This window comes from Cebus imitator, unplaced genomic scaffold, assembly GCF_001604975.1.
Source record: "Cebus imitator isolate Cc_AM_T3 unplaced genomic scaffold, Cebus_imitator-1.0 Scaffold72, whole genome shotgun sequence".
NCBI classification, from domain to species: Eukaryota; Metazoa; Chordata; class Mammalia; order Primates; family Cebidae; genus Cebus; species Cebus imitator.
Window position 1 is genome coordinate 2,190,601 of NW_016107387.1, and position 11,756 is coordinate 2,202,356.

General features: G+C 34.7%; 1 protein-coding gene across 3 annotated transcripts in view; it reads right to left on the reverse strand.

Moving 5' to 3' along the window:
- The window catches only part of MAP2K4 (mitogen-activated protein kinase kinase 4), a 125,409-nt gene that overhangs the window by 39,225 nt on the left and 74,428 nt on the right, over nt 1-11,756 (reverse strand). For all 3 annotated transcript variants that reach the window (XM_017531394.2, XM_017531393.2, XM_037739575.1), the window contains one exon: nt 11,596-11,715. In XM_017531394.2, the coding sequence (XP_017386883.1) occupies nt 11,596-11,715 (120 nt within the window). The remainder of the gene's footprint in view (nt 1-11,595; nt 11,716-11,756) is intronic.

The following is an 11,756-nucleotide window of genomic DNA, read 5'->3' on the forward strand; positions in this document are numbered from 1 at the left end:
GCTGGATATGAGAGTGGGAGAATAAAGATAAGAAGTAAACTGAGAACTGAAGATGAGAAGTGGGGAGAGAAAAGAGCAATGAGCTCCAGAGCAACAAGTCTTTGTAATTTTTAAGGAACATAACCTAATGTAACTTTCTTATCTCTCTGACAGTTCCTTTTGGTCATACAGAGAAGACGACAATGGCAATGAGCTGCATTTTAAAAAATGAAATGCTGGGTTCTGTCAGGGGGAAATAGGGGAGGGACAGCAGGGGGTGGGGAGCTGGGGAGAGATGGCATGGGGAGAAATGCCAGAAATAGGTGAAGGGGAGGAAGGCAGCAAATCACGCTGCCATATGTGTACCTATGCAACAATCTTGCATGTTCTTCACATGTACCCCAAAACCTGAAATGCAATTAAAAAAAAAAAATGAAATGCTGTGAGCTGCCTGAAAAAGTAGTGACGGCAGCATGACTGTCATGCTCAAGCAGAAAACAGGATGACCACAGGTCTGAAACACAGAAAAAGTTAACAAATGTGGGTTTATTGGGTAAAAAAAAAAAGCTGGAGAATAATGAAAATCTGAACACAAAGGTAACATAATGGTTCCTAAAGATCCACATATAACCAATAACATATACTAATAATAACCAATTAGAAAATACAGTAAAAAAGATGTCATTCTCAATAAAGATACAAACTACGTCACCAAGGAATGTATATAATAAAATAGGCAGAACCTTTATGAAAACAAATATAAAATGTTACTAAAGGACATGACAATAACCTGAACAGACAGAGTGGCAGACCATGATTACAAATGTGAAGATCATAAGCATGTCAAATTCTCCCAAATTAATCTAAGAATTCAAGAACCTGAACAAGATGACCCTAAAGCTTATGTTAAAGTAGAGCCAAGAATAACTTAGATAATTTTAAAGAGATACTGACCTACCAGATAAAGACGTTTTATAAAGCCATCACAAATAAAAGATAAATACACCAAAGAAACAGATGCAAAAGTTCATGCAGATACAGAAGTCTGACCAATGACAGAAGTAACAAAGCAAATCGTGGCAAAATAATGCATTATTCAATGAATGCTGCTGGGCCCACTGGCCTTCCATATAGAAAAAATTAAATTCTGACATCAAATCATTGACAAATATATATGCAAAAATTCCCAAATGAATTTTGTAAAAGCAAACATTTAAAACTTCTTTCGTAAGAGCTCTCCATGACTCTTATGCCGGAAAAAAAATTTTTCCCAGGAATACTCATAAGAACAACAAATCACAAAAGATAAGACCTGTTAAATTTAACTCTATTATAATGAATACCTCTGCATAAACAAGGACAACATACCAAAAGTTTAAAAATAAGACAAAAACATCTATTTCAATGTAAAGAAACAAAAGATCAATACCACTGATATAAAGTGCATTTGTACTGACATAAAGTTCAAGTCATCCCACCAGGCATTCCCCTTACCCTGCTCTGTTCTGTAAAGCCCTCACCATCCTCTAATATAAAGTGTAATTTACTTACTTATTATGTTTGTCATATATATTCCCAACTAGAATGTAACCTCTGCCAGAGCAAGGACTCAAAGAATACTTGTTAAACAACCGGATGCTGACTATAATTAAATGGTATCATTCAAACATTACTTGCATTATTATAGATTGTTTTATATCCCTGAAAAATAGTTATGCTAAATTAATTAGGAAAAGACAAAACAGTAGAATAACATCAAAGGCAATTTTTTAAAAAGCCTAAATATGTGTCAAAAAATTCTGTATCTCACCAATCAAGGAAATGCAATTTTAAAAGTGAGAAACCATTTCCCACTGCCAAAAATTAAATGTTTATTATCAAATGTTAGTACAGACCAGGAAAAAAAAGACCTGTGACTGTAAATGCTGATAGCATACTCAATAAATATGCCCCCTTTCCTCTGTACAATGTACCTAGATAAAATCTACATTTCCTAGTCTTTAAATGTAAAGGAAGGCAACCAAAGAGGTATCAACACAAACCATTGGTTCATGACTCCAGGAAAATCCTTTTAGTTCTTCCCCCTTTTCTTCCTTCACATGGACATGATAGCTGAACTCTAAGAGCCAATGTGGACCATGAAGTAATCTTAACAACTGAAACTATAAACTAAGCTACTAGCTACTATAACAGTCAGGAATGACTGACACCAAATATATTTTCTTTTTTTTGAGACAGAGTCTCACTCTGTCACCCAGGCTGCAGCGCAGTGGTGGGATCTCAGCTCACTGCAACCTCCACCTCCCGGTTCAAGTGATTCTCCTGCCTCAGCCTCCTGAGTAGCTATTACAGGCATGCACCACCATTCTCAGCTAATTTTTGTATTTTTAGTAGAGACAGAGTTTTACCATGTTGGCCAGGCTGGTATCGACATGATAACTGAACTCTAGCAGCCAACCTCGACCATGAGGTAACCCTAATGATTGAAACTATAAACTAAGCAAACTACTAGCAGTCAGGAATGACTAATATCAAATACAATTCTTGATAAAGAAATTCTGGTGGAAATGTAAGTCAGTACTCAAGTTGGAGACATTTGTATCATTATATCTAGCAATTATATTTCCATGGACATATGCTAAATAATCTGTAACCTAAATTGTCAAGAAGACATGCAAAACAATTGTTCATTTTTGTACTGTTTATAATTATAAAAAATTAGAAGCAATCTACATTAGGATTTCTAAAAATAAAATAAAATAGGGTGTATTTAGTCATCAGAATACTACATAGTAGTTAAATTAACTAAGTCTATATATTACAAATCTATATTTACATAAACCTTGAAAACTATGTTGAATAAAACTATGCTGAATAAAATGTACAAAAGAGAATGCATATAGGATTCCATTTACTTTAACTGAAAATACAGAAAGCATTATTGCGTAAAATGTAGGGGAAAATGCACATGTGGAAAACCTAAACAAGCAAACAAACTGAAGGAAACACTCAGGATAGCGTTTAGATCTGTAAAGGGAAATGTGATCAGGGCTTTAATTGTATTTATAACATTTAAAGATGGATAAAGAATACATATGCCAATATAAGATTTGGGTAGTTGTTTCTCTTCTGTAATTTAGTCTATGTTTAAAATATTTCACAGTATAAAAAGAGCATGGATCACCTTAAGAAACAAAAGAAAAGCAAATTAAGCAAAAAGAAAATGTGGCACATATACACCATGCAATACTACACAGCCATGAAAAACGATGAGTTCATGTCCTTTGCAGGGACTTGGATGAATCTGGAAACCATCATTCTCAGCAAACTGACACAAGAACAGAAAGACAAACACCGTATGTTCTCACTCATAGGTGGGTGCTGAACAATGAGAACACGTGGACTCAGGGAGAGGAGGAGCATCACACACTGGGGACAGTTGAGGGGGGTAGGGGAGAGACAGCAGGGGGTGGGGAGGGAGGGGAGGGTGGGAAGGGATAATATGGGGAGAAATATCAGAGATAGTATGCACCTAAAGTAAAATAAATAAATAAAAAAAGAAAGGAAGAAACCACAATCAGAATGACCCCCCCCCTCCATCAAAAAATAATAACAGAACAGCAATACAGAAAATCATGTAACTAAGGCCGGGTGCAATGGTTCATGCCTGTAATTCCAGTGATTTAGGGGGCCAAGGTGGGAGGATGGCTTGTGGCCAGGAGCTTGAGACTAGCCTGGGCAATAAAGCAAGACCCCAACTAAATAAATAAACACAAAAATAATAATTTAATTAGCCAGGCGGTGGTAGTGCATGCCTACAGTCCCAGCTACTCAGGAGTCTGATGTGGGAAGATCCCTAGAGCCCAGGAATTCAAGGTTGTGTTGAGCTAGGATGATGCCACTGTACTCCAGCCTGGGCCATAGAGGTAGACCCTGATTCTTTAAAAATAAATAAATAAATAAATAAATAAATAAGAAAATCATTTAACTGAGAGCTAGCTGGTTCATAGAGATGGTCAGTAAAATTGATAAACCTCTAGCTGGACTAATTGGGAAGAAAAATAAAAGACATAAATTACCAGTATCAGAAACAAGTAGGAGGGAGGGAAGGAGGTGCAGGGAAGACAAAAGTAATACACTACAGACTCTACCAATATTAATAAAAAAGGAATATTATGAATAATTTTATTCCAATAAATTTGATAATTTAGATGAAAGGGATAAATTTCTTGAAAGAAACAAATATCAAAGATCACTCAACAAGAAACACATTAACTTGAACAGAGCTCTATCTTTGAAAGGAATTGGATACTCAGTCAAAAATCTTCTCAAAAAGAAATCTCCAAGTTCAACGTGGCTTCATTGGTAAATTCTATCAAATAGTTACAAAAGAAATAATACCAATTCTATATAAATTCTTCTAGAAAATTCAGGAAGAGGAAATATTTCCCAACTCATTCTATGAGGCTAGCATTACATTGATACAAGTCAGACAGAAATAAGAAAACCATACATCAATGCCTCTTATAGATACAAAAATTTTTAATGAATTTTAGCAAATTAGCTAAATTTTAGTAATTTAGCAAAGTGAATCCAATGATAAACAAAAAAAATACACCATAACCAAGTGGATTTCTCCCAGAAATAAAAGCTATGTTTAATATCTGTTATCAATCCATATAACTTACCATTATTAAAACAACAAACAAATCATACATCTCAAAAACATCTCAAGGATGTGGAAAAAGAATATGACAAAAATCTAACATCCATTCCTGACAAAATCTCTCAGCAAACTAGGAGTAAAAGGAAACTTTCTCAACCAATTAAAAAAAAAATCAATCAAAAGCCCATAGCTAATATTATATTTAATGATGAAAACATGAATGCTTTCTCTCTAAAATCAGAAAAAAAAAACAAGAATGTCTACTCTCACCGTATCTATTCAACAGCATACTGAAGGTTCTAGCCAGTGCAATAAGGCAAGACAAAAAGAGATAAAGGCACTAACTGAGAACGAAGTAACTCTTTATTAACAGACAAAATGATGATCTATGTAGTAAATCTGAAAGGACCTAAAAAAGCTACTAGAATATATGTTTAACAAGGTTGCTGCACACAAGATCAATATAAAAAATCAAATATTTGTGCATATTAGTCACAAGAGAAAATTAAATTTAAAAATATATATTACAGCATTAAAAACACTAAACACTTAAAGGCAACTCTAGTAAGAACACGAAAGAGTTACACAGTGAAACTAAAATATTGCTGAGAAAAATTAAAGAAGATGTAAAATAATGGAGTGAGATGCCACATTAAAGGGTCAATATACTTACTATTTTAAGATATCAATGTTCCCCCAGTAGACCTACGAATTTAGCAAAATCCCAATCAAAAATCCCAGCAGGTTGTTTTTTGTTGTTGTTGTTTGCATCTTTTTTGGTAGAAACTGACAAGTGGATTCTAAAATCTACATGAAAATGGAGGATATGAAAGAGCCAAAACAACTTTTAAAAGAACAAAGTTTAAGGACCAACACTCAAATCTGAAGACTTTCTACAAAGCTGGAGTAGTCCAAAACCGTGTGAGATTAGTGCAAAGACAGACAACAGATGAACGGAACAGAGCAGATAGTCCAAAAATAGACCCACCTCTCTATGGACAACTGGTATCTGATAAAGGTGCAAAGGATATCCATATGCAAAAAAAAAAACATCAATATATAACTCTCAATATATATAAAAACTAACTCCAAATGGATAAGTATGTGATACCTAAAACTATAAAACTGCTAGGAGAAAACGTGACAGATTATCTTAAGTGGGCTTGAGTTAGACGAGAGCTCTTATAAACAACATCAAAAGCACAATACATGAATTTAAAAAGTGGCCTATATCAACATTAAAAACTTTTGCTCTCCAAAAACACTGTTAAGAATATAACAAAATAAGCACAGACAGGAGATAGTATCTGCAAATTGTAGGTCTGATGATAAACTTGTATCCAAACATATTTTTTAAAACTTCTCAAAACTGAATAATAACAAATATCCCAATTTAAATAAAAATGTAGAACAGATTTTAACTAACTTCATCAAAGAAGATATAAAGTTGGTAAAGAAGCACATGAAAAGACATTCAACACTGTAAAGTCATTAAAAACATACAGATTAAAAATACAAAGAGATTGCACCACACATTTACTAGAATGGCTAAACATTAACACAAAAGATCATACTAAGTATTAGAAAAGACATGGAAGAGGCTGAGCATGGTGGATCACACCTGTAATCCCAGCACTTTGGGAGGCCGAGGTGGGTGGATCATCTGAGGTCGGGAGTTTGAGACCAGCCTGATCAACATGGAGAAATCTCATCTCTACTAAAAATACAAAAAATTAGCTGGGTGCGGTGGCGCATGCCTGTAATCCCAGCTACTCAGGAGGCTGAGGTAGGAGAATCACTTCAACCTGGGAGGCAGAAATTGCAGTGAGCTGAGATCACACCATTGCACTCCAACCTGGACAACAAGAGCAAGACTCCATCTCAAAAAAAAAAAGACATGGAAGAAACAGAACTCTCAAATGCTACTGGTGAAAGTATAAAATGATACAACTACCTTAGAAAAAGGCTTGCACATTTTTTAAAAAGTTAAACATGCACCTACAATATGATCTAGCCATTCCATCTCCATGTAATTACCCCAGAAAAATAAAAGCTTGTCTATACAATTAGACATAAATGCTCAAAGAAACTTTATTTGCAATAGACGAAAACTGAAAACAATCCAAATGGCCATTGACAGGTAAATGAGTAACAAACTGATATATCTGCATAATGTAACATTACAGATAGTCCTTGGCAATTAAAAGAAATAAACACACTACTGATAAATGCAAAAATAATTATACCAAGTGAAAGATGACAAACTGAAAAGTATACACTGTAAGATTTCATTTATATAAAAATCTAGAAAATACAAATTAATCTATAGTGGCATGAAGCAGATCAGTGGTTATCTGAGTATGGGGACAACAGAGAGGTGGCAGGTATTACCTCTGTGGCAGAGGGAAACTCGTGTCTGATGGGTATATTCATTATCTTGATTTTGGTGATAATTCTACAGGTATATACATTTGTTCAAGCATATCAAACAGTACATTTTACATATGGGAAGTTTATCATATGTCAATTTTACCTCCATAAGCTGCATTTAAAACTTGCAAGGAGAAAGAAAAGGGACAGGAGAAAAGGGGTGAACGTAAGGATAGGAAAGGGGAAGTAAGGATAGAAAAGGCTCACTTTAGTCAGCATCACTGTCTTCTATAGTCTGATGAAATTCTACATTCACAAGTTACTAAGAACAGTGCTTTCTCAACTAGAATTTATTCCCCGACCTCTAAAGAGGTTTAAAATCAGAGTTCACCTGCTATGAAATTCTCAAGTTTCATATATTAGAAGACATTAGTTTCATTTTTGAGGAATTTCATATATTCCAAACAAATTTAATTTTGCTACTTAAAATTTATAGCTTGCTAGCAATAGTTATTTCATAAGCTAAGGATTTTTAAGTGAAAGAAAGGATTTTTAAGTGATACTAAGTTTCAGTATTGTTAAGATAAGTGGTAGGTCTTTTTTGTAAAATATAGGCTAAAAGTTACTTCCATTATTCTACTATTATCACGCTCTTTTTCCCATCTACCTACAAAGTCTGAAAATGACTTTCAGAAACCTGTGCAATTGAGTGATCTAGTAACTTATCTAAACCAAATCCAAGCTGTACTTTGGACTTTTGAGTCCGGTTCCATCCTAGGAAGAAGTATGCATGGTTGAAGACAATAGCAATAAAGAAGTTATCAACTTCAATATTAAGTATTATTCACTGCTCTGAATAAGTTATAGAACTTTCAGATGCTCAATACTACCCAACAGCAAGATTAATCTCTAAGTAGTGGAACTACCATTTGATCTAGCAATCCTACTACTGGGTATCTACCCAAATAAAAATAAATCATTATATCAAAAAGATACCTGCACTGGTATGCTTACTGCAGCACTATGTATAATGACAAAGTCATGGAATCAACCTAAATGTCCACATTTTTTAAAACATGACATGTATACAAAATAGAATACTATTCAGCCGTAAAAAAAATAAAATCATTTTTTATAGCAACAAAGATACACTGAAGGCCATTATCTTTAGTGAAACAACTCAGAAACAGAAAGATAAATACTGCATGTTCTTGCTTATAAGCGGGAGCTAAATCATGTGCACACATGGACACAGTACAGAACTGGAGACCCTGGAGACATAGAAGGGTGGGAGGAGTTGAGAGGGGTGGATTACGAAAAATTACTTGATGGGTACAATGTACATTGTTCGCGTGATGAATACACTAAAAACCCACACTGCACCACTACTCAACATATCCATATAACAAAATTGCACTTGTACCCCTTAAATTTAAATAACATTTAAATTTAAATAAATACATAGTAGCTACAAGAATAAGAAAAATAACATCTCAGAAGCTCCTTGATGGATGGCTGACTGAACCAAAACAAGAGCTGAAGTCTAGTGATTGTTCAAATTAGGTGAAATGAATCCCTGGAGGGTGTCTCACAGTAACAGGAATTGAAAGCACTCTCTCTCACACACAGTGATGGTAAGGTGAAGTAAAAAGTCCTAACTACATACATTCATTTCTACTATTTCCTTTCATGAATTCAGATTTTGTGTTCTATTACTGGAACTGAAGGTCACGTCACCAAAAAAAGATGCATGTAAATCATCTACTGCAAAAGAAAAATGTTTCTTTAAACTCTTACTTAAGTCTGTTCATTATTTTAGTATTTTTAACCTTTGTAACTTCGGGAAATACACTTTTACTATTCACTCTTTAAAGGTAAATGATAAAAGTAACACTCTCACTATTGTAAAAGTTGTACTTTCTGCTTTTCTTTTTTCTTTTTGAGACGGAGTCTTGCTCTGTTACCCAGGCTGCAGTGCAGTGGCTCAATCTCGGCTCACTGCAACCTCCGCCTGCTGGGTTCAAGCAATTCTCCTGCCTCAACCTCCCAAGTAGCTGGGACTATACGCACACACCACCATGCCCAGCTAATTTTTTGTATTTTTAGTAGAGGCACAGTTTCACCATGCTGGCCAGGACGCTCTCTAACTCCTCATCTCATGATCCACCCGCCTCGGCCTCCCAAAGTGCAGGGATTACAGGTGTGAGTCACCACACCCAGCCCTACTTTCTGCATTTCTAAAATTTAATCTTTTATTATTGAGAAAGTACCTATTACAGATTCCATGCTAATTTGGGGGGAAAGCTCGTGTTTCATCTACTTAGGCATTTTGTGTATTTATACAACTTAACTGTGTAGTTCCTTCATCTCATCTTAGTGTGAAGTAACCTTCATCTTATCATATATCTTATTATATCAAAATTCTTATTTAAAAAGCATATATATATATATATATATGCATACATATATATCTTCATCTCTGGACCACTTCTAATAAAGTAGAAGGAACAGTGAGATTTCTGTCTCTGGAATGCCATCTGTGCCACTTGTTGGCTGTGTAACTTTTGTCAAAAACACTAAATTCATTTTCCTATCTGGAAATAGGGGATAATACCACCAAGTCCCGAAGATTATTGGGAAGACAATATATGTGAAAACTGTAAAGCATTCAACAGATGTCAGTGTTTATAGCTGCATATGTCAACTCCCTTCAACCTTTCCGAGACATAAAATCAAATTTTACTCAGCTATCCAAAAGAAAACTATCAGAATATTGTTCAGATACTACGCCAAGCTTCTGTGCTTTGTTTCCACACTTTTATCAATCATGGATATGACTTACTCCGCTTTCTCTTCATACAATCAGACTAGCACACTATCTAGCCCAAGGCTAGGTATGTAAACAGTACTTAAATGAATGACTAAATAAGTGAACAAGTGAAATAAATTGGTATGTTCCAGCACTATGGAGGCGATTTAGAGTTCAGATAGAGCTGGGGAAAGTCTATAGTGAAAATGAATACAGCAATGAAAAAGCTGACCAGAGAATCTAGTTAGGAGAGAAGACCTAGTTCAATCCCTAATTAGCTACTGTTCTGCATATGGTGTGATGATTTAATGACTGTGAAGAAAAGTTCACAGTTTAGGAATAGGCAGAGGAGGAGATGGAAAGATTCTTGTGCAACATGAAGAAAGTTCCAAACATTTAGAATAATATTACATAATATTTAGGTCCAAGATATAGTCATACACATGAATACAAGACTGTATACTGATGTAATATAATGCTGATGTGAAATAATGGAAGAAAATTAATAAATTCAGTATATCTGGTCATAAAAATGAATAAAAAGTACCAAGACAGGAATAAAAAGAAACTACATGAGACCAGAATTAACAATTAGTGATTCAACAAAGAAATGTGCTCTGTCATGAAGTAGAATGCATTGTTACTAGTTACCTAGTAAGAGCACAGAAAAACAAATAAAAATTTCAGAATTAGGTTTAGAATTAACTAACCTCTAACATTTTCCAATTATAAGATTTCATGTATTTCGATTCAGTGCCACATTCAACCCTGTTTAAAAATATGTATTCATTTTAAAGCCAGTAACAGCAAAAACCTCAAGGCTACACTCTATGATCCCATCCCAAAAAGAAGAGAGGAGTGGGAGGCTTTTTCTTACCAGTTTATTATAACCCAGCTATTCACCCTAACATTTTCAAAATGAGAAAGGTATTTTTTTAAGAGTATTTGCAATGCTTAGCAGTTCAGTTCAAGTCCTACTCAACTAAGTATCACCATTTTTGATGGTAGTCTAGGATACTATAATTCATTGACTCATTTACAGCTCCAGCTCTACTCCTAGGCCAAACTCAATTCCACACTTCAGGCAGCTGGATGACCGGAAATGTGTAAGTGGACTGAGAGCTGGAGGCAGAAATGATAATCCAAGTTAGGATACAGAATAACCAGAGGCCAAAAGAAGAAACATGATTATAAGACCAAGAAATTAGAGCTTGAGTTTCTACACTAAAATCTGGATAAGAGAATCAGAAAAAAAGAATTTCTATTATAACTGTTAATTTCCATGTCTGTTGGATATACTTCAAGATTATGGGCAGGGACACAAAAATGCAGATATACACTTGATGACAGATGAGTAAAAGTTAAAAAATAAAGTTGGGGGAGGCACTGTTCAAGGCCCAATGAAAATCTAAACCTATAACAAAAGCACTGATATTTAGAAGTCAGTTGATTTCTCAGGTTTTTAAAGAAAATACTTGTAAATAAAAAAAGGAAATATAAGATTTACAAATGATAGCCACAAATACTAAAACACACACACACACACACACACACACCATACACACACACAAATATATGTGATTCACCCCTTACCCACTACTCCAAAAAGAGTGTCAGGAGTTACTGTGTAGATTATCATGGTTACATACTAAGATACAGAGATATTAACTTATGACTAATGTATGGCATTTAAGATTAGAATCTAATCCTGCCATCGTCATTTGTCCCAATTAGATATTCATTCATCGGCTAAAACCCAGTTTATTCCTACCTCTCTGAAGAGTGCACCATAAAACTGAACAATGTATGGGCAATCGCTACTCCGCATTACTACGTCCAAATCCATAAGAAGTTGTTTTTGTTCTTTTTCATCCACTGTTGACCGAATTCTCTGGAAAAGAATGACAAAAGATGTCAAAAAAAAAAAAAAAA